Here is a 24195-nt window from a genome sequence, read left to right on the forward strand (position 1 = left end):
CTCAAGTATGTTGTGGGAAACCTGAAAAGGAAGGGAGTTCAAGAAGTGCAATGAGCAACGCCTCAAGAAGAGCCATAGACTTCAAAAGAGCAAAACTGAAAAGGTTTTAATTTATGGCAACAGCATATTATTTCCCTGACACTGATTGTAGGCAATGATTGTTCTTCCTCTTCCTATTATTTCAATTTTTTATTGTTGTTGTTTTTGGTTACAAATATGTATATGTAGCTATCTGTTTAGGGGAAATTAAATAAAAAGATAAATAGTACATTGAAAATAGTGCTTTTGACTCATATTTGCACAGATGATGATATTGCGGACTGACAGCAGTTAAAATATAAGAGTTTTACTTTGACAGTAAAAATGGAAATGGACTGCCTTCAAGTCGATCCTGACTTATGGCTACCCTATGAATAGGGTGTTCATGGTAAGCGGTATTCAGAGGGGGTTTACCATTGCCTCCCTCTGAGGCTAGTCCTCCCTAGCTGGCTAGGGCCTGCTCAGCTTGCCACAGCTGCACAAGCCAGCCCCTTATTTGCAACTGCCAGCTGGGGGGCAACTGGGCTCCTTGGGACTATGCAGCTTGCCCATGGCTGCACAGGTGGCAGGGCACGTAATCCCTGAGCCACTCACTGTGTGGGTGATCTTTAGCTGGCCCTTGACACCCAGGAGACACAAGCAGGGATTTTAACTCACAGACGCTGGACTCCCACCCATGCTCTCCTCCCCACTGTGCTATACCAGCTGTGTCCACTTTGTCAGTAAATGGAAGTAAATTTGAATTCTCAAGAAATCACATTTTGAATTACGTAATAAAATCGGAATACAGTTCTGGGCTCCTTCTTGACATTTTCATTACAAGTATAAACATAAAGAATCAATCCTACACTTGAGCCTGTAGCCTCTAATGACAATTCAGTTTACAAGCACTACTGGGTATGCAATGCTTGGCTTTGCTTCTTTATAAAAGACAATGTAGTGCAGTAGACAATCAGAACAGCGTAATTTGCTAATTTGTTCACAATGGCCTTGATCTATTAGGTTTTCAAGTTCCCACTGTGTGGCATTAGGCATGTACCCTTGACAGCACTGATGACAAGGCTTTTAGTATATTTGCTTGAGTTAGAAGACTTTGTAGGGCTGATCAGTCAGCAAACTAAAGTGCTCAGGGATTAGCTGGGAATGTGTGACTCTACCTAGGAATCCATTCCCACTCAGTTCAATGTTCATATAAGCAAATACATTTGAGGTTTAACAAAGCTAAACCAATTTTTCAAGTTTTATTTTCACAAATGAAAGAAACAATATGTTCCCTTTGGAAGCCTTATGATTTAGGTAATTTAAGGTAGGAGAAAAATGTTCACCAGTTTTCAATTCATTTAAGTCAATTGAAAAATATCTGGATTAGTTTCTCAGTTTGGACTATTTCTGAATCTTAATTCTAAGTGACAAAAGCTTGGTTAAGCTACTGACTTAGAGTGCAGCTCCAACACATCTTACTATGGAAAAAAAATTGGCTAATTCACAAGTTGGGTGGCAAGGATTTTTTGTTTTTGTTTCTAAAAAAGGATAACTATCACAGTGAAAGTGGTGGCTATTCCAATTGTGGGAACTTTTCTGTCTAAGGCCACTACCTCACACAGCCTCATAACCTATGTCTGAAATATTAGAGAAAAGATAGAAGCTGAATCAGATCTGATTAACAGATCTGATAGTGAAGTAATCATTATTCACTGGTACATTCTCTTATCTAGGATTTGGCAATTGACAAAACAGAGAATACAGTATCTACTTTATATTCCATAATTAAGTCTAGAATTGAATTGCTCAATGGCTTAGAAACCATAAACCATTAGAACTGCATATGTTTATAATTTTAACATAGCAGTTTTATGGCTCAACAGTATTGTTAAAGAATTTACTTATAATTCTGTTTAGAGGGCTGGGGGGCTATTTTCCTTACCACACATCTCAGTCTATGTTTGACAGAAAGCAGAAAGATTTATTTCCAAGCAAACATGTTTAAAATCAGGGTATCCGATAACTTTAAACTGACTAGAATTAGACTGATAACTTCTCTTCTACCCATCCCAAAAAAGGTGGGAGAGAAAAAACAACCCATCTACACACCAATCCTAGTTGGGATTCTATATTAAAGATTACCCACATATCTCAGACACAGCCAAATCCTACATGTCTAGCTTTGGTGGGTGTTGTAAGAGGCCCCATCTTGGCACTGGACCAATGGCAACAGGTGATCACCATTTTAGATCCTGAAAATGTAATGCCCAATGTAATGCTGTCACAACAGGCATTGCATTTTGAGGGATTTAAGGTGGTGGCTACCTATTATCAACACAGATGGGCAGGGAAAGGGTACATTTAAAAAAAATGTATATCTCATTTTTCAACAGAGTTTATTTATTAATTAAATTTGTATCCTTCATCCTAAAGGAGCTCAGGGCGGCAAATATGTCTCAAACTGGTTTAAAGAAAAAAAGTTTGCAAAATTTAAAGCATGTGGGTAACTGAATTTGCGTGCACATACCCCTGGGCTGCCATCACAACCACCATCAGTCACTCACATACTTCCCCCACCATCAGCTTACCAAGTCATAGAGGCAGCAGGATGGCACTTTAATATTGGAGCCAAACTCCCACTCGGATCTGAACCATCAGCAGCAAGGGGCCACCAATGCTGCACTTGTGGAAGAATGCTTATGCAAGAGAAATCCATATCACTGCTTTGAACTGCAAGCTCCTGAAAAGCCTCCAGAGGGTAGGGTGATCTTCAAGAAAGACCTGGGATGTGGGGCAGGGAGCTGCAGTAGTAAGGAAAATCAGACACAGGCAGCTTTTGTGAGAGGGGTTTTGGGGAGCACAGCCAGTCGCACTGGGGAGGAAGGGGTGGGGAATTTCCCCTGCACAAGCAGTCTTGAGTGAGTACAGAACTGGATGTAACTCAATGGGTGGGATCCAGGCTTTGCTCCTGGAAAACGATACTATTCTTGAGGGTTGGAGGACCTTCTTGAACAGTTTGGGAAGTAGTACTGGGGACTTCAGGCAAGGAGAGAATTGGCAGGATCCGCCTCTGTTGGATCAAATGCCTTCCCTAGAAAGGAGCCTTTTCATCTGCAGAAGATCAAGTCTAGATACAACCCTACGTATATGTCACAAAGTGTCTTGAAAATTAAGAGCAAAAGCTTGATGCCTTGAATAGCTCCTGAGTCCTTGGGATGATAAAATAGCAACTAAACTACCTCCTGAAAGCCGTGTGTATTTTACTGAGCGAAAGTGAGCAAAACCACAATAAAAATGACCCCAGTAAAGCTGGAATGAAGCATTTTGCCATAAAGCACTACTGCTGAAAATGCAGGAAATTACATAGTTCATAGTAATTGCTACAGTTTACAAATGTCACTACAGAATGTAGAGATAAACTGTGGCACATGCTACCAAAGCATCAATTTATTTTACCAGTAAACATGATTAAGTTGAATTAGGAGTCACTTCTGCATTCTTATCTTTTCTCTCCTTAGCTTCTGGAAAATATTTCCTGCAGTTTTCTGACATCATTTCCTTTCCAACCCTAATATGCTGGGTTTGCCTCAGAGGTGACATGAAACACTTTGGTATTTTAATCCATTCAAAAATTGTTGTGTTTATTTGCAGTTAGGATGAGTCAGAGCTTACAAACAAATCATCAGTCACTTTATAACATTAACTGCATTGGCATCTTAAAAGTTAAACATCCTACCAACCCAAGACTAATCCTAGAAGCTCTCCAATGCACAGCTACCTTCTTGCATATATTGTACTGTTAATAATAGGAAGCAAATTGGGAGTCTTGAATCTGTATTTACTGTGCATAAAGTGAGACATCAGTACATACAAATAGTATTGCATATTAACAGTGAAGATTTAATCTGTTTTTTCATTATTAACTTGATAGACTGGGAAATTGTCTTTATGTACTCTGGGACTCATTGAGTTTATATTAGAATTTTATTTATTCATTCAGGCATTTCTATACCACCTAATCAACTGTATCCTCCTGAGTGGTTCACAATTTAGTATAAATAAAATACAAATACATCAAAAACACTGCTACTAATAAATATATAAATGCTATATCAGCAGAAACTTAATAAAAAGCAGCATAAAACCATAAGTGCGGCTACCCGTTCTGACAGACACCCACTATCTGTACTTTCCAGAAACAATAGATGTTTTTGTTTCAATAAAGCTTTTCCAGCTGAATAAAAAGGTCTCTACCTTAGTCTTAAAAACTATACAAAATTAACACTTATCTTCAGTTATTTTTTGTAGTATTCGAAAATCTATTTTACCTGTGTTGACATGTTTGTAAATTGCCTTGGCACACATGAAAAAGGTGAAATGGCTGGGAGAAGAGAAAGGTGTTCACCTGGAGCTGAAAAACTTCCAGTGTGGATGCAAAGTGAACCTCTTTGGAGACAGCATTCCATAACTGGTAAGCCAACACCAAACAGGCCGCCTTCCTAGTAACCTCACCTCATTTGGTGGGGAACCTTAAGGGGCTCCAATTCAAAGGACCATAGCTCAATGGTAAAGCATATGCTTTGCATGCAAGTCCCTGTCATCTCCAGGTAGGGCTGGGCGAGCTCCTTTCTGAAACTCAGAGAGCTAGATGGACCAATGGTTCCTATTAAGAAGTCCAGGCAGCAACATACAAGAGGAGACAATCCTTTGGTATCTTGAACCCCATCAGTTCAGGGCTTTAACGTTAATACCAGCACCTTGAATTGTGTTCAGAAACTGACTGGAAGCCAATGCAGATGACTAAGCACTGGTGTAATATGCTGATCTTTGTAATAAAGCAGCCAGTCAGTGGCTGTTAGGATGGTGAATGTCACAACTGTAAACTGCCATAATGGTACAATTTATATTATCCAACAGAAGCTGAACTCTTAACACTAATAAGGAGCTTTAGTATTATAAATTATATAGTTTGTAAAATAGGAATATAATAAGATTCACGCTGGATCAGAGCAAAGGTCCACTTAGGCTGGAATCCTGTTTCACTCAGTGGTCAACCAGATGCTTCTGGGAAGGCCACAAGCAAAGCATGCCAGTCATAACCCTACCCTTTTGTTGCTTTCTACAACTGATATTCAGTGGCAGATAAAAATATGAAGAGCACAAATACTTTTATATTTGTGCAATCCACCCATAGCCTATACAGATGAGATAATAATTCCTCCTGAATATTAAGGTGGTTGAGTGCCTATCAGTCTGAAAGCAAAGCAGAACTACCCCAAATTAAGGCAATGGTTTCCATACAAGTATGCAGAAGTATTAAAGTTTGTAATTTCCGTAAAGCAGCCTAACAAAAACCTGTAAGCTTCAGGGTATGTGGAATATTGTGGCAGCAGTAACTGACTGTGCGGTGGAAGTGGGGAGGAGGAAAATGGAGTTGGGGCAGATGTGGAGGAGGGAATTGGCCTAATTAAGTCTCTAACATCTTATGTAAATATCTTGGGAAAAGAGAAGGAGAGATTAGGGTTGTCATGATATACATACAATAAAGCAGGGCTGCAGAATCTGTGGTCCTCCAGATGCTGTTGGACTCCAATTCCCAATCAGTCCCAGACAGATGGCCAATGGTCAGGGATAATGACAGTTGTAGCCCACCAACGTCTGGAGGGCCACATATTCCCATCCCTGGGAATACAGGGATGATTCATGAAGAAAGTAAGAGAACATATTCTCTTGCTCACTTTCTAGAATCACCCCTTTTGTGCTATTTAGCAATAGCATGATCAGATTTGGATCTGGCAGCCTGAGACCTGAGCCTTCTAATGATATATCATAGGAGAAAGCCTACGGGGGTAGAAGAGAAAAAAATGCACCCCTTTGAAAACTTTTGGGGAATGTTTGACCCTCTAGGTGTTGCTGAACTACAACTCCTATCATCCCTAGCCATTTGCCATTCTTGCTGGGGCTGATGGGCTTGAAAAAAATTATGATGATTAAGCAAAGAGGGCTTATGTTAATGAGTACAGAAAAAAAATCACCCAATAACCTTGCGATTCAAGTTTTCCCACACTTGGTTTTGGTAAGTGAGGCATTACACGGCAATGAAAAGCCAAAAGACAAGATGACAATGGCAGTCTGGATTGAAGTCATAGTGAACCTCAAAAATAATTTAACAGATAAATCATCAAAAGCGAACATTAGTCACAGTTCCTAACTTTAAAGAGCCCTCTACTATATTAAAAGACTAAAAACGAATTATAGGGATTTTGCTATTGGGTGTGCAGATCTATCCATCTCCTCTTGATTACTGCTCTTACATGTTAAAATTTTAAGGTAGCCATAGATAAATGTACTTTTGAGCATTTGTCTGATGGTTTTAGGGCAGATCGTTTTCATGTCAGCATTCTCTGACAATGAAAAATGATGCACACAACCAAAGAAGAAGCCTTTATTGATTTATTTTTTAATTTGTATCCTGCCCTTCCTCCCAGCAGGAGCCCAGGGCGGCAAACAAAGCACTAAAAACACTTTAAAACATCATAAAAACAGATCTTAAAATACATTAAAACAAAACAGTGTTAAAAACATTTTTTAAAAACTTTAAAAAGAGTTAAAAACATTATTAAAAACATATTAAGCAATTCTAACACAGACACAGACTGGGATAGGTCTCAACCTAAAAGGCTTGTTGAAAGAGGAAAGTCTTCAAAAGGCGCTGAAAAGATAGCAGAGATGGCGCCTGCCTAATATTCAAAGGGAGGGAATTCCAAAGGGTAGGTGCTGTTATCCAGCGTTACCCAACCTTTGTTGACCCAATGTCCCTTTGCAAAACATTTTTGTGCCCAATGCCCCCCTCAGATTAAGTATATGCCAATGCTTCCTATTATACTTAATATAACTCATTCAGTTTACTGGCATTGTTTCGTTAAACAAGTTTATTTAAACATCACAGAAACAATGGGTAGCAAGTGTGTCCCATTCCTGAAGAAAACCAGCAAATAACTGACTGTCTGCGTTACCCATTTGCACACGGCACTCATTCGTTGGAAGAATGCACCCTCCACCAATACACCCAGCTTATCAAACACTCTCTCGTGATTGGTTCCAACATCCCTCAAGACAGCTTCGGAACATTACCTAGTGCCGGGGCATGGCTAATATCCCCATTCCTTGATATGACACTGGCCGCTAAATACATTGTAACTGGGAACAAAACAGTTTAAAAACTAATGATTTGTGTATTAAACAAAATTAAACTTAAATGCTTCAACTGTTGCATCAGACCGGCAAATGTCAATGCCCCCCTAATGAACCCAAATGCCCCCTTAAAGTTTGTAGTCACGCCAACGCCCCCTGAAAGGCTGTAACATCCCCCAGGGGGGCGCTACCACACATATTGGGAATTGCTGTGCTACACTAAGGCCCCGTTTCAAGCCTTTGAAGTTAATCCTTGGGGGGGAGAATTATAAAGAACCACAGTGCTAATACTGTTAGTCCAATAACTACTACTACCTTTTTTGTTTTTGTTTTACTTTTACTCTACTGCTAAGGCCTTAAGTCTTCGTTAGATGTGTTTTCAGGAGAGTCTTGCAATGTTTACATAGGGAGGCAGTTATTTCACCAAATCTTGAGCCAATGTAATTCCAGCTATTATCAAATCAGTCTCTGCAAACTGCCAAAAATAGATCAAGTTCTGAAAAATGCTTAGTTGATTAGGCGATTAGATGTTGGTGGTAGTTTTGTGAGATAATTCTTACACAATAGTGGTAAAATCAATTTTCTAAAGAGAACGGAATAAAGGACAAGAACAGCAGCTAGCATTTTGCGAGCATATATAATAGATACTTTCTTTATTAATCTCCCTGTTCAGGTCATTATTCTTCCTGTGCAGTTGGAAAAGGGATACAAGTTTGTAATGTGAAAATAACCTAAGATGTATTGAATGGATGTAAAGATTTGTCAGCAACAGATCTCATATTTTACTGTTCCAGCTATTCACCCATTTGGCATGTTCGGGTTTCTCTACGTACGTTTTGAAATGACATTCAGACATCTAAAATGTTAATTGCCCTTCTCATAGGCAGTGAACTTAACTGAGTAGGCACATATAAAACAGGAATAATAAAGGTCTAACTCATTGGGTCATTAAAGTAAATGACATAAGTACTGTATATTCACAAGTGCTACAGAAATAAAAGGTCATAAGTTCAACAGCTTCTTTAGGTGTGTTCAAGGACTAGCATACATCAGCTGTTCTTTATATATCAAGCTACCTCTCTCCATGGTAAATTTCAAATGAATGTTAGGCACACTAATACAACCAAATACCATGAGGCAGTGCTGTGAGAGCAGAATTCTGCTTACACAACACAACAGAACTTCCCCTTCCTCAGTGCCAAAATTCCTCAACTTCTGGACCAGATTTTGAAGTTGTGCAGGGAGCTGTAGGTTAGGGAAGATGGGTGTTCTCTTGTGAGAGTGGAAGTCAGTTGCCTAGCTGAAATCACAGAATCATAAGATCATAGAATAGTAGATTTCGAAGGGGCCTATAAGACCATTGAGTCCAATGCAAGAATCCAACTTAAAGCATACCCGACAGGTGGCTGTCTAGCTGCCTCTTGAATGCCTCCAGTACTGGACAGCCCACCACCTCCCTAGGTACAGTGCTGTGAAAAAGTATTTGCCCCCTATCTGATCTTCTGTGTGGTTGCATATTTTTGGCACTGAATGTTATCACATCTTGAACCAAATCTAATATTAGAGAAAAGGGAACCTGAGTGAACAAATAACACAAAATTTATTTATATCATTAATGACAGTTCACTCAACCTTTAAGAGTGTCAATATGTGTATTGGCCCAATCCACTTTCTGATGAAGTTTTGTCATTCTTAAGGCACCCCTTTCAAAAAGGGGAGCAAGAGTCAACTAATGTAAAGACACATCAAAAGGATTGGGGGGAATCCCCTTGGAATTTATCTGTTGGCCATCTTAACTCACTCAGTGCTTAAGCTAGGATTGTGAATGTAAAATAATAAATTCATGTCATCATATCTTCAGATCCTCATAAAATAGGGAATAAAATATTTGTGATTACTGTACATTCTATTAAAATAATAACTAACAGCTGCAACCCAGTCCATGGATTTGAATGGGACCTCCTACGCACAAAAGATATAATTTAGCTGTTGAAAGATTTACTGTACAGTAGGGCACCGCTTTACGGCGTTCTGTTTTCCGGCATTCCGCTGATGCGGCGGCTTTCAGTTAGGGGAAATTCCCTGTTTTAAAGCTGATTTTGCGCTTTTGCAGCATATTGCGGCATTTTCGCGCAACATGACCCCTTATAGTCAATGGGTTCCACTTTATGGCGATTTCCGCTTTACGGCGGAGGCCTGGGCCCTACTGTACAGCCCTATGCAAATTTACTCAGAAGTAAATCCCACTGAGGGCACTTACTCCCAACAAAGTATACATAGGATCGTGGCCTCACTTTCAGTGATTTAAGTTGAATTGATTGTGATTGTTACATTATTTTTATATTCTCTATATTATTCTGTATATCCCATTTATTATATTGTGATAGTTATGATTTTACGTATTCAACTTATATCTAATTAATAAAAACAAAAATATATAAAGGGGAGGGGAGAGGAAAATGAACTTCCATGCATATAACTGTGAGGTGGTGTGCAGTCAGTAGCTGGCCTAAACTCGCTATTTGTATTAGGTCTTGTCCAGATGATTAAGTCAAAGCATGGCTACAGTACATTTTACACTTTGTGAGATAGTTCAACATATATGACACCTTCATTGTACTCTTTTCGACACCTGCTAAGAACACTTTCTGTTTTAGCAAGCCTACCCAGGCATGTAGAAGCTATTATGCTTTTTATCTATTTTTAACTCAATGTTGGTTGTATTATTTTGAATGTTTTTAAATACCTGTTTTTAACAATTTTTTCCAATAATTTTATTGTTTTGATTCCTTCTGTAAACTGCTTTGAGGTTTTTAAAAAAAAACTATTTATTTATTTATTGTACTAATATACGCCCCGTAGCTGAAGCTCTCTAAAAATAAATATTAAAACAAATATACAAATTTAAAAACACATATTTTAAAAACAATTTAAAACACAATTTAAAAGTGGTATACAATAAAAAAATGTAAATGGACTGCCTGCCTTCAAGTCGATCCCGACTTATGGCGACCCTAAGAATAGGGTTTTCATGGTAAGAGGTATTCAGAGGAGGTTTACCATTGCCTCCCTCTGAGGATAGTCCTCCCCAGCTGGCTGGCTAGGGCCTGCTCAGCTTGCCACAGCTGCACAAGCCAGCCCCTGCCTTGTCCACAACTGCCAGCTGGGAGGCAACTGGGCTCCTTGGGACTATGCAGCTTGCCCATGGCTGCACAGGGGGCAGGGCATGTAACCCCTGAGCCACTCACTGTGGGGGTGATCTTTAGCTGGCCCTTTACACCCAGGAGACACAAGCGGGGATTTGAACTCACAGACTCTGGACTCCCAGCCAAGCTCTCCTCCCCACTGTGCTATACAATACAGGCATACCCCGCTTAATATCACTTCACTTAACGTCGCCTCGCTATAACGTACATGCTGCATATGCCTGTATTGCTCCAGAAACGCAGCGCAGCAGCAGAGCCTTTAGCACGTCGGGGTGGAAATATACGCGATCGCGCCACTGCAAATCAGCTGGGAGGCGCAATAGTGAACAGCTGAGAGGCGCAGCAGCAGAGGCTTTAGCGTGGGGCTTTGAGGCTCTGCATGAAGGAGAGGTAAAAAAAGTTTTAAAAGGTAGTGCTTCGCTTTAAGGACATTTTCGGTTTACGTACTCGCTCTGGTCCCATTGAGTACGTTAATGCGAGGTATTACTGTAAAGTGGTATAAATGTTGTGAGTAAAATACATAAATAAATTTCAGAGTCACTGTGGCCCTTCAGTTTCTTTCCTCTTTTAGGAACATAGGAATCTGCCTTATACCAACTCAGGCCATTTGGTACTATCTAGCTCAGTACTGATGACCTGGACTAGCATTGGCTCTCCAGGATTCCAGCCAAGTCTTCTCCAGAGATTGAATTGTTGACCTTTGCATGCAAAGCATGTGACCTTACTTTAAAAAATATATTTTAAAACTGTTCTTTTCAATTCACTGATGAATGCACAGCATACCTAGAGAAGTTCCACACCATCCATTTAAAGCACATTCAACATACATTTGAAGCACATGAATCTCACCACAGAATCATGGGAACTGTAGTTTGTTGAGGGTGATGGGAATAATAACTGTGACGAGGAAATTATACTTCCCAGGATTTTTGGGGGGAAGTTATGCGCTTTAAATGAGAGTTGGATGCGTTTTAAATGTATTATGTGCATCTGCATTACTTCACAAACTTTGTCTGCAAATAAATAATTTTAATTAATTTTTAAAATGGAAATCAGCTACAAAGTTTACTTGGTGGCTATGGACTATGGACCATCTCTCAACCTAACCTACCCCTCAGGATGAAAACAATAGAGGGGGACCATGACCACCCCAAGGAAGAAGGGCACACTTAAAATGTAGAGGAAATAATAATGTACAACAATAGTGTGGAATCAGATACATATTGAGATATAATATGAAAAAATGTTTATACAAGCATGAATGTCAAATATGTTTATTATTTACACAACCTGTACAGATACTTATAGTGCAATCCTATGCACGTTTACTCAGAAGCAAGTCCCAATGGATTCAGTGGAGCTTATTCAAACAAGGAAGCATGCCCGGGATTGCAACCTCAAATGATAAGGAACTTCTCTCACCCAATCCAAAATTCAGAATCATGCCACTTTAAGCTGTTTTGCAACTGTTTCATATTTATTTTGTGGTTATTGCATTTTAAATTTATTTATTTCTTGTTGTGAGCTGCCTTGGTTTCCAACCCTACCTCACAGGGTTGTTGGAAATATTCCATAAAAATACATACACCCCACATAATAGTTTATTGTAAAAACCAGTTGGTCATTGCAGAACCTTTTTTGTTAAAAAATCAGTATTAGTTTCCTACCAAATAAAAGCAGTGACACTTAAGTAAGCCTTGCATAATTCCTAAAAAGGGGGGGGAAAGATTGGACAGGGAAAGTTTTACAACACAAACCTTTGGTATGTTCACTCAAAAGTTCCATTGATTTACAGCACAATCCTAACCATGTCTTCTCAAAAGTCCTACTGAATTCAATGCGGTTTACTCCCAGGTGTGTGGGATTAGCATTTCAGCTTTACTCCTAGAAGAGTATAGGATTAAAGCTTCATATTGGGAAGGTTTTCAAAACAGGCTATAATTAGACAAATAAATTGCCCTCTTCAACAGCTCAAGTAAGTTTAAACTTGTTTGACTCTTTTTCTATACTTTTCTAATATAACATATCGTAATGGCATCATAAACTGCAGCATGTAGACTTTTTAAAAATTGTGTTCAAAAATTATTTGAAAGATAAAATGTATAATATGCTGTTTTTGCAGCAATTAAATAAAACCTGCATGTACATGATAGATGTATAGTGCGCTACAGCTGATCTTCTCCTCAGGGCGATAAGACTCCCGCACTCCAGCTGATCGCGCCGGAGGATGGGAAGATCAGCTGTAGAGCGCTACAGCTAATCTCCTCCTCTTCTGGCACTTAACAGACTCCCACGCTTGATCTGATCACGCTGGAGGAGGGGAAGATCAGCTGTAGAGCACTACAGCTTATCTCCTCCTCTTCTGGCGCCATCAGACTCCCGCGCTCAATCTGATCGCGCCGGAGGAGGGGAAGATCAGCTGTAGTGCGCTACAGCTGATCTTCTCCTTATTTTATTTATTTATTTATTTATTAAATTTATATCCCGCCTTATGGCCAAAAGGCCCTCAAGGCGGCTTACAAAAACACGAATATAACACATCATAAAGCATAAATACAATAATGCAATTCTCAAAATTAAATAACAAATAACATTATTAAAAGAAAAGAAAAATATTTAAATGTGTCACAATAAGAGAACCAAACACTTTATAAAAAGGCCTAGATAAAAATCTTCAATTTCCCAGCAAATAAGTAGCATTTTTATTTTTAACATATAAATATACACAGTATATAAGTAGCCAAACAATAATAATAAACAACAAACTAATGAGAACACCTCAATAAATATACAATATCCTTCTCAGGGCAATCAGACTCCCATACTCCAGCTGATCGCACCGGAGGAGGGGAAGATCAGCTGTAGTAGATCTTCTCCTCCGGCGCTATCAGCGGGTTAGGTTCTAGACCCTCGCACTACAGCTGATCCACTTTTGGCGCTTTTCGCTTTTCAGCAGGGGTCTGGAACCTAACCTGCCATATGAGTGGGGCCCTACTGTATATCCCTTGAACAAGACCACCTAGACATTTATTTTTTAAAAAATGAAAGCTGGAGTCTGGATACTGGGGTGACTCATCCAGAGACCCAGAGAGGACCCCCCAAAACTGGAGTCTCCCAGCAAAAACTGGAGACCTGGCAACCCTCTTTTGCAGCAATATCTGCCTGTTTCTTTATTTTCCTTCATGGTACCACATGGTGTCATTCTGCTGGTGTTTTGGAATAAAGCAGGCACTAGACTGATTTTTTTTCTATCACAAAATATCCAATATTTTCAATAGTGTGGAAGTTTTAGTTGAGATTAGTTCTGCTGTACGGTACAGTAGGCATGAAAGTGATGCCTGTGCAGCTTCTGACTGTCATTGACGGGGGTGTCATGGACACAGCAAGAATTGGATTTTTATTAACAGAACAATTAAAGAATTCTGGAATACCACAAGGTGAAATGTTTTTTAAAAGTGTGCATATGCACATAAATTGGATTTTTACTGGTTGAATACCAAAATGGGGAAGGGATCTTGTGATGTTTTAGAAGTTCCCTCAGAACACATCCCAATAATGGTGTGGATAATAAAGGCAATCTCACTCTTCAGAAACAGTAGGCATCATTCTGATTGTGTCGAAGATCCACAGAATTTTCATAAAAGAAATAATGGGGGTGGGGAGACTGTAAGTATACCACCACTATAAACCATTTGTGTAGATGGGCTCTAGGACAATGGACATTCTGGCTTAGTTTTGAATTTTCTGTGACACACAGCATTTAGGATACAGAAAATGACCTCTGTGTAACAGAATAATTTCCTTGAGGGATGACATCTGGATCACCCACAGCAACTTAGTTATCACTATACATCAGTGAAATGTAGATAGTATAAAAGGGTTTTAATTTATAAACAATTAGTAGCTTATGACTTCTCCGAATACCACAACCATATATAATATCTTTAAAGTAATACAAATTCAGATCATGCTCATGTTTAGGGATGTCTCTCTTTCAATAGTCTGGTTTTGGAAATTTTAAGTCCATAAAAAAGATGGGAAAGAAAGGTACCATTCTATTTTAACAGTCATTCAGACTTTAATCCCATCCTTACACCTTTGTAGTGTTGTTCAGATGAAATACATTCAGCATAGCTGATGCTGCTGATCCAACAAATGAGGAAGTGATCTCAGAGCGGCTTTCACCATACTATGCAAATACTGCCTCATTATGTTACAATAGGGCAACATGCATTTTACCTATTAGGAAAGAGACCAACTCCACTGATTTCAGTGGTTCATATTTAACTTGCATCTCCTTGGAAAGCAGCCACAATAGTTGTTTTGTTTAAGTGAGGATTAAACAAAGCATGCAATTAAAGCATACATTTGCTTTATTTGTGTCCCATGTTTTTTTCTCCCTAAAAAAAAAAAAACCTCAGAAGAAATTTCCTAGTACATGAAATTCATTTATTTGGATAAAAAATAATTTGGATAAGTAGCTTTGAAGGAACTAGTAATTTAATTATGTCGAAGATAAAACAAGGCTTTACTTACACATGATGTAAGTAGTATACACTCGCAGAGTCTTCAGGACATCTGTTACATATATCTAACATAATTAAAAACTTACTTATTTAAGAGAGGATGTTGCTAACTTTCATAATTAATATATGGAATGTATTATTATTATTATTGTTAAGTAAGTAAGTAAGTAAATTTATATCCCACCTTTCCTCCCAGAAGGAGGCCCAGGCAGCAAACAAAAACATTAAAAACATATTTAAAACATTTTAAAAACAAAACATATTTTAAAACATCTTAAAAATATCTTTAGAAATAAATCTTTAAAACATCTTTTTTTAACAAAAAAACCCCTAACAATTCCAACACAGATGCAGACTGGGATGAGGTCTCTATGTAAAAGGCTTGTTGAATGAGGAAGGTCTTCAATAGGCAAGAGAAAGACAACAGAGATGGCATCTATCTAATATTTAAGATGAGTGAATTTCAAATTGTAGGTGCCACAACACTAAATGTATATTACATATGAAGAGATTATTTCCTCAGGTTTAATGCAAGCACTGGGACTACATTTTTTTAAAGTAGGATTTTCTTTATACATCACTATAAGTATCAAGGATGTTCTCTCTTTAAGCCACAGGGGTAGTTGACTCAGGCCTTCCAGGTTTGTAGACCTAATTGTTAAAGGTGAAAATGCATAATCCGTTTAGTACTCATTTCCAGATTTTCACCATGACTATTACATTCACTGTGAAACCCAGTGTAGCATGCACACCTCAGTTAGACAAGTGCACAAGAACTCTTAATTAAACAGTTTCATTTTTAACACAAAAGGGGCTAGATTGTAATGGTATCTTTTGTCCTCTGGTCAGGCCCACCCTTAGCATGTGTGGGGCCTGGGGCAAAAGCATAGTTGGGGCCCCCCACATTCTCTCTCTCTCTCTCTCTCTCTCTCTCTCTCTCTCTCTCTCTCTCTCTCTCTCTCTCTCTATATATATATATATATATTGAGAGAGAGAGAGAGAGAGAGAGAGATTTTATTTACGAATATATATAATTATAATATTTACATATGAGGCTAACTACCTATTAAATACAAATATGACTACCTTCACTTCAGGTAATAGGCCTCTAGTCAACCTGTTCCATACATATCCATTTCTTCACTGGTCTCTCAACATCTGTCTTCCTTTTGTTGATATCTGCTAGATATAGCTGCTAGATATTTCTAGGCATACTTTCCCATCTTTATCTTCCTAACTAAACAACTGAAAACACTTTGTGCAGAACCATTGTTTTAAATATCGAGGATGACAGAATTTAATCATTTCTGTAAATTTTATTTATTTATTTATTTTATTTATTTGTTGAATTTCTATACCGCCCGATTAGCATAGCTCTCTGGGCGGTGTACAACAGAAAAGTATAAATATACACAATAAAATCCTATAATTCAATACAAAAACATATAAATAAAAATCCACAAATCTAAATCAATTTAAGCATATTTAAAGACTAAAAGACTAAAATGCCTGTGAATAGAGGAAGGTTTTAACTTGGCGCCGAAAAGATAGCAACGTCGGCACCAAGCGCACCTCATCGGGAAGACTATTCCACAGTTCAGGGGCCACCACTGAGAAGGCCCTAGTTCTTGTTACCATCCTCCGAGCCTCCCTATGAGTCGGAACTTGGAGGAGGGCCTTTGATGTTGAACGTAGTGTACGGGCAGGTTCATATCGGGAGAGGCGTTCCAGAAGGTATTGTGGTCCCGCGCCGTATAAGGCTTTATAGGTTAAAACCAGCACTTTGAATCTGGCCCGGAAGCATATTGGTAGCCAGTGCAAGCGGGCCAGAACAGGTGTTATATGTTCAGACCTCCTGGTCCTCATTATCAGTCTGGCCGCCGCATTCTGCACAAGCTGCAGCTTCCGAACTGTCTTCAAAGGCAGCCCTACGTAGAGCGCATTGCAGTAATCCAATCGACAGGTTACCAGAGCATGGACAACTGAGGTGAGATCCTCCCTGTCCAGATAGGGTCGTAGCTGGGCTACCAACCGAAGGTGGTAGAACGCATTCCGTGCCACCGAGGCTACTTGAGCCTCAAGTGACAGGGAAGGATCTCAAATTACTCCCAGACTACGAACCCCCTTCTTCAGGGGGAGTGTAACCCCGTCCAGAACAGGGTGGATATCCCCCATCTGATCAGAGAAACCTCCCACCAACAGCATCTCAGTCTTGTCTGGATTGAGCCTCAGTTTGTTAGCTCTCATCCAGTCCATTATCGCAGCCAGGCAATGGTTCAGCACATTGACAGCCACATTGACAAATTTCTGTCAACGGTTCAGCACATTGACAAATTTCTGGGCCTGGCTGATTTGTTGATGGGCAATTACTTTCGGGTTAAAATAATACAAATATAAGAAACTATATATTTATTCTCAAAGATTTATTTTCCTTGCCTTCACTTCTGCAAAAACATTAATCAACTTGTCAAAATCTAGATTTTCACAGCTGATGAGTGGCGGCAGCACAGGGAAGCCACTGACTCAGTCACGCAGCCAAAGAGCAGGCAGGGGATTCAAACCTCCCACCAAAAATTAGCTGGCTAAGCGCCACACACCCGCTACACAGCGGATGAGCAGCGGCAGCACAGGGAAGCCATTGGCTCAGGCACGCAGCCGAAGAGCAGGCAGGGGATTCAAACCTCCCACCTAAAATAAGCTCGGGAAGCGGCTGGTGAGATGGCTGCTGCATGGCTGAAGAGAGAGGAAAACCCCCACCGCAGCCCAGCTTCTCAGATTGCCAAGCGCGGGGGGCCCCCAAAGCGCAGGGCCCGGGGCAACTGCCCCACTTCCCGGTGCCTAGGGGCGGCTCTGCCTCCAGTTAATGAAGGATGAAATATTGTTTAAATAATTTGCAACATTGCTGGGACAGAATCCAGGTAATTAGCATAGCTTGACACCCAAAGCTGCTCGTCAGGAAGTACCAGTTGCTGTGTAGTTAGGATGTAAGAAATATAGATTTCTATATGTCTGAAGACAATGCACTGTTAAATGTCTGGGATGTTTTAAAGGATATTGATTACATTTTAGAACCTTAATTAATGAGTTTCTACACACTACGCAACACAATCCTAAGCATGTTTACTCAGAAGTAGTTCTGTGTGTAAACTAATAACTAAGTTCAATATTGCAGTCATAGAATATCACATGATCATTCTTTCATTGGTTGCTACATTATCAATTCTGTTTTCTTAAGCAATGATTGTAAACATAACATTTACAGTCAAAACACAGAAACCATACATTAAAAAGTAACCTATAAGTAGGATAAACGTTTAATTAACGGTGCAATTTACTTTAACATCACCCCAATAATGCATAAACAAAATCGAAACTGGATGACCTTGTATCTACTTAGCACTCTATAAATCATATATAGAAAGTAATTTGTAGAGGGATAGCCATGTTAGGGTCAAACATAAACAAAACATCACATACAGTAATTAGCAATCGTGTGCATGGCTTTTAAAAATAAATAGCAGGCATGGGGATCCTGATCACGATCAGAACCCTGGTTGTGGTTTGGGATCTCTAACCATTTTGTCTACTGCTACAGTCCTGACCTGGATTGGGCCTTCCATGTCTGCTATTTGTATTGGAATAAAAACTTCTATTCATGCTAACAGATGCAAATAGCAGACACCAGCCCCACTATCTGTATCAGGCCCACAGCAGGAAATGAAGCCACCTTCTATATAATCATCATCATCATCATCATCAAGAAGCAATGTAGCATGTTAAACGCTATCAAATGTATTATGGCATAAGCTTTTGTGGAATCCACAAAAGGTTGTGCCATAATACATGTGTTACTTCTTAAGGTGCTACAAGACTCCATGTTACAAAAGGAAGTAAAAATCAAGGAGGATCTTCCTTCTTCCAGTACATAGTTACTAATATTCAGACTGTTGCTAAGTAATTCTTAGTGAGCCATTGTTGTGGCAGATGCCTTTAAGATAACATAATAGTATTTTCAATATTATTTTATGTGACATTGTAACAGTAACATTCCGGGCGTAATTCTATTCTTGGAAGAACATTCTACTGAAATGTGCCACTTCATATGTGATCATCTCTTTGTAGGAGAAATATGTACATTGCCAATGTTAAGAGATGCAGCATGGGAGTTTAACTAGGAGCATGCTGTGACGGTCCTTCCCTGGCTCTCCCTGTCAGGTTACTACCTGCTCGTGGCTACTGCCTGTCACTAGGCACCACCAGGGACTCCACCAGTCCGGACTGTCCTTTTTTATGGTTTCTCTCTCCGCTCTAGCATAGACCTCACCAGATCCCCCTGCTAGGCAGCACCACCAGTCACGTTCTATAACCAGTATCCCCAGAGACTCTGCCTGAGTCTCTCTCAATCAGGTTACCTCTGTGACTGCGTGCTCAAGCTGTCCCACTCCCTTTGTATCAATGCAGATACATATATTTCTGGTTTGCTCTGAATACTTGTGGTGTTATTCTTCCCTTCACCGCTGCCACCATTTGTTACCCTTCAGCCTTGGTATTTACCTTACCCTCCCTTCTGGTCTGTGAAACCCCAGCCAAGGATCAGGCCTTTGGTAAACCAAAAGTATTTATTAAATAACAAAGATAACAAAGATTACTTTATAAAGGCACTTAAGCATATGGTTACATCTATTCCTGAGGTACTGGTCTCAGCATTAATCCGAACTCCACACTCTCCTCGCATAAACCCACCAAAACAACACACTACCATCCACACTCCACCTCACATCCACCAAGATTTACCTGACATCCTTCCATTTATACTGTCAGCCATTTTAAACATTCAGCCAATCATCCAGCATTCTACTGCCCATTCACTCCCCCCTCCTCTTTCATTCCACTTACCATGTATCTCCTATACAAACAGCACTTACCATATATACACTAATAGAGGAACATCACACATGCCATCAGGACAGTTGCATACCTTTCAGCTGCACAATTTGTGCAGTCATGGCAAAATTCCTTCTCTCACTACATTTCATACAGACCAGTATACCTACTTTGTTCAACATAAACTTTATCTCCCTTTATGAAAAACTGAAAGTTATGAAATAATTCTGAAATGAATGGGTCTTGTTTATAAATCAGGTGTTCAGACTAAAAACAATTTTGAAGTAGAATTTTCAAATAAACCCAATTGTTCTCCATAAAACCTCTGTTAGATGTAAACACAGTTCCAAAAGAAAGTACTCTATCATGTTTTGTTTTTCTGTCAACTCACTATCTGTCTGCTGTAATTTTCTATAAAAATTACTGGAGTATTTTCCCAAAAGGAATTTGGGAGGGGGCTTCTGTTTCTCCCATTCCCTTCCTCTAGTCTGCTGCTCTACATCCTCTGTGACAGCTAAAAGAACATGGACTCACACAAGTATGATGCTGTTCTCCTATCGCTGCTATCTGAAGGTTCCTTAAACTAGTCCCATGTTGCAATGGAGAAACAGAATACTAAGGGCATTTTGCAATAAAGCCCCAAGAATGCTGGGCAGCCTGGACACTCAGTACAAGATAAAAGTTTTAGTTTAGATGTAGAATCTATAGAAATGCATTTTGTAAATTTAGCTCTTCATGTGTTATGCATGTATGACTGAAAGCCAGCGTTCAAATTTGTAATCCATTTGCCCATTTAGATGAGTATGTGCCTTCCTTGAAGATAATATATAATAAAAATGCAAAAGGAGAAAAACAATGGGATTAAACACAATCCTTCATTTGGGCTGAAATCCTAAATATACTTACTGCAGAAAAAGGCCCATTGTAAACTTCCAAGTAAACACACAAAGGAACATGCTCCTAAACATCTGATCAATTATTCTAACAAACCTGTGCCCATAGCTGTAACCCTGTGGCTTTAAAGTGCACACTAAGTTCTACAAAAAGTTGTTCTCTCATGAGTGTTCCATGTGTGCACTGAGAATTGCTATTCAGCAAATGGTGACCCTACAGATCTGGAACTTTGGGGCATGCCAAATACAAATCATCACAACCCTGTACACAGTATGTACTCTTCATACACAAAAAGTTTCACTGAAAGAAGTTGAGATATATGCAAAACTATATTGATTTTTCTGCATTTGAACATTCTGTATCTAATTTATTTATTTATTTTATTTCATTTTTAAACCGCCCATAGCGAATAGCTCTCTGGGCAGTGTACAAAAGATTAAAAGTACAGAAATACAAAATATCACAATAAATAAACTGAAACAAAGAGATTTAAAATTGTAACATTAAATGCTTTAAAATGCCTGGGAGCATAGCCAGGTCTTAACCTGGCGCCGAAAAGATAGAAGCGTCGGCGCCAGGCGTATTTCTTCGGGGAGGCTATTCCACAATTCGGGGGCCACTACAGAAAAGGCCCTAGATCGAGTAACTGTCCTCCGGGCTTCCCGATGGGTTGGTACCCGGAGGAGGGCCTTAGACGCTGAGCGAAGTGACCGGGTCGGTTCATAGCGGGAGAGGCGTTCCACAAGATACTGCGGTCCCACGCCGTGTAAGGCTTTATAGGTCAAAACCAGCACCTTGAATCTGGCTCGGAAGCAAATAGGTAGCCAGTGCAAACGGGCCAGAACAGGTGTTATATGCGCTGACCGGCTGGTCCTCGTCAGCAGTCTGGCTGCTGCGTTTTGCACTAGCTGAAGCTTCCGAACTGTCTTCAAGGGCAGCCCTACGTAGAGCGCATTACAGTAATCCAACCTAGAAGTTACCAGAGCATGAACAACTGAGGCGAGGTCATCCCTGTCCAGATAGGGGCGTAGCTGGGCTACCAACCGAAGGTGGTAGAATGCATTCCTTGCCACCGTGGCCACTTGCGCCTCCAGAGACAAGGAAGGATCGAAAAGAACCCCAAGACTACGAACCTGTTCCTTCAAGGGGAGTGTAACCCCATCTAGAACAGGGTAAGCATCCACCATCTGGGCAGGGAAGGCAATTAAACATGTTTTACATAGTGACCAGTGTCTGCAGGTGTGCACACACACATTGAATATAAAATCGTAAATGACACACTTGCACATGTATTTATTTACTTATTTACGTACGAATAATCCACACTTTCATGTTAATATATCAAGGCAGAAAACAATATATAAAAATAAAATCAGTAAGAACAAAAACATCATATATTAATTTTGTTGATATGTTTGATGCTCTGGGCTCCTTTGGGAGGAAGGGCAAGATATAAATCCAATAAATAAATAAATGTATCGGTGACACAACAAACGAAGTGAGAATGTATCAGTTTAGGACACCACATTGGTTAGTGTAAACAAATAAAGCATTAAGATAAAACTAACCTTCAATTTGTCATAGCGTTCACTTAAAGCTGCCACCTGGTGATCACGATGCCTCCCAACCAGTTTACACAAGGCACAAATTAACTGGTCATCAGTCACACAATACATGTTAACTTTCTCATCCTCGTGTTCCAGACACATTAATCCTCTGATGTGAGAGTCAGGTATAGGCTCAATCAAACGGTGGCCAGTAAATGGCTTCTTGTTTGGGTGAGTTGCTTTTAAGCACTCCTCACAGTAGGATACCTCACAAGTTACACAAGTCTTTACTGCTTCCTGAGCAGGATCCTGGTCACAGAACTGGCACAGAACTTTTTCACTGGAGGACATGCTGTTGCTATCAAAAGCTCGCTCTCTGCGAGTTTCACTTGGAGAATTGGGCCCACTCACTGAGGCTTTCTGAAATCTGTCGATGATATTCTGCAGAGTGACGTTGCGCTTGAGTCCGTCTAGACCACGTTGATTGAGGGTGATGACATAACGACAAGTAGGGCACTGGAAGGCAGTGATAGATTCCACTGATTCGTTGGTGGCACAGTGGGAGACCAAGATGCGATGTGCACAGTTGAAACAGAGGCTGTGAGCACAAGGCAGCAGCAGTGGATCCTCAAACAGCTCCAGACAGATAGGGCAGGTCAGTTCCGACTCCAGTGTTTCCATCTTCAGGCAAAGCTTTCCTGTGTCATCAGCGAAATCCAGGAAAGCTGGTCAGCTATCTGAAAGCACAACATTAAACTCAATTAGGCAAGACAGAGCAGAGGGGTCAGCCATGGGGTGTTTTTTTGTCAACTTTTACAGCTTTCCTTGCTATTATCTAGCCACCTCTCTACTGGAACACCACATAAAGTTTGGAATCTGTCTATACACCTGGAATCAAGGTATTTAAAACTCTAGTCTCCTTTTCTATTTTTTAAAAATCGTTGGGCGAGGGTTGTTTTAAACTCTCAGTTTTCTCTCCCTTTACAGAAGAGATAAAGAGGAAATGTTTGGAATGCTTTCACATTTTTCAAAACAACATAATTTTTAAAATCAGCATATATACACTCACACGCAACATAATGCAATATTCCTTCCCCCGTTGCAAAAGGTTTCTATAGTTACCCTATATAATGAGGTAACATGTCTGAATGCATGCTAATTTTTAAGAGCAGCAGAGGAAACAGGAAACTTCAGATATATTGCACAGAACCCCAAACCTTTTTATTTCTCAATATTAACACCATGGCATTTTGGGGGTTCCAGGGTTTGTTTACATTTGCAGTAGGACACTTGGGCATCACCAATATGTGTGTATATGCATATGCCTGGCTATATTCAAAGTTTATGACAGAATAAATACTAAATACAGAAATATATTCACTAATAGGCAAAAAACCTTGTGGTTTAAGAACGTACCTATAGCCTACAGATATTTCTATCAAACTTTAAAAAGCAGGGAAATTGGGCAGCTATAGTGAATGCACCAGGGGAGCAGGAGACCTGACCTCCTCCCTGAGATAGTGTACTGCCCGACAAATTTGCAAAAATGCAAATACAATTTGGGTTGGTCTTTCACAGTCAAATACACTTACTGTGTAGCTTGGAAGAAATTGGTAACATGTACCTCTGAGTATATGGTGAGTGGTGGCAACACCTGCCATCTCCAAAGATGGAGAATTACATTTTTGTATGTTTCTTGGTGTTCTTCTTACTTTGCTTCTGTTACTGCTGTTACTACAGAGAATCTAACCTAGAAAATTTTATTTCTCTCATTATTCATCTGAGAAATCTGTGTCAAATTTATTTTTATTAATTTCAAAGCCTTTTTATTGGTCAGTGTCATATGATTGTGAAGACAGCCTTTTGTGTTTCTAACTAGAGGCTATGTTCTATTTCTATTTTGGGCGCATTAACAGTTCAATC

The 24195-nt window shown here is 39.7% G+C and overlaps 1 protein-coding gene across 9 annotated transcripts in view; it reads right to left on the reverse strand.

Moving 5' to 3' along the window:
• The window catches only part of MID1 (midline 1), a 363233-nt gene that overhangs the window by 94492 nt on the left and 244546 nt on the right, over positions 1-24195 (reverse strand). For all 9 annotated transcript variants that reach the window (XM_061627097.1, XM_061627092.1, XM_061627091.1 and 6 more), the window contains one exon: positions 22294-23009. In XM_061627097.1, the coding sequence (XP_061483081.1) occupies positions 22294-22953 (660 nt within the window). In that variant the 5' untranslated portion in view covers positions 22954-23009. The remainder of the gene's footprint in view (positions 1-22293; positions 23010-24195) is intronic.

Source organism: Rhineura floridana, chromosome 5 (genome assembly GCF_030035675.1).
Source record: "Rhineura floridana isolate rRhiFlo1 chromosome 5, rRhiFlo1.hap2, whole genome shotgun sequence".
Classification (NCBI taxonomy): Eukaryota; Metazoa; Chordata; class Lepidosauria; order Squamata; family Rhineuridae; genus Rhineura; species Rhineura floridana.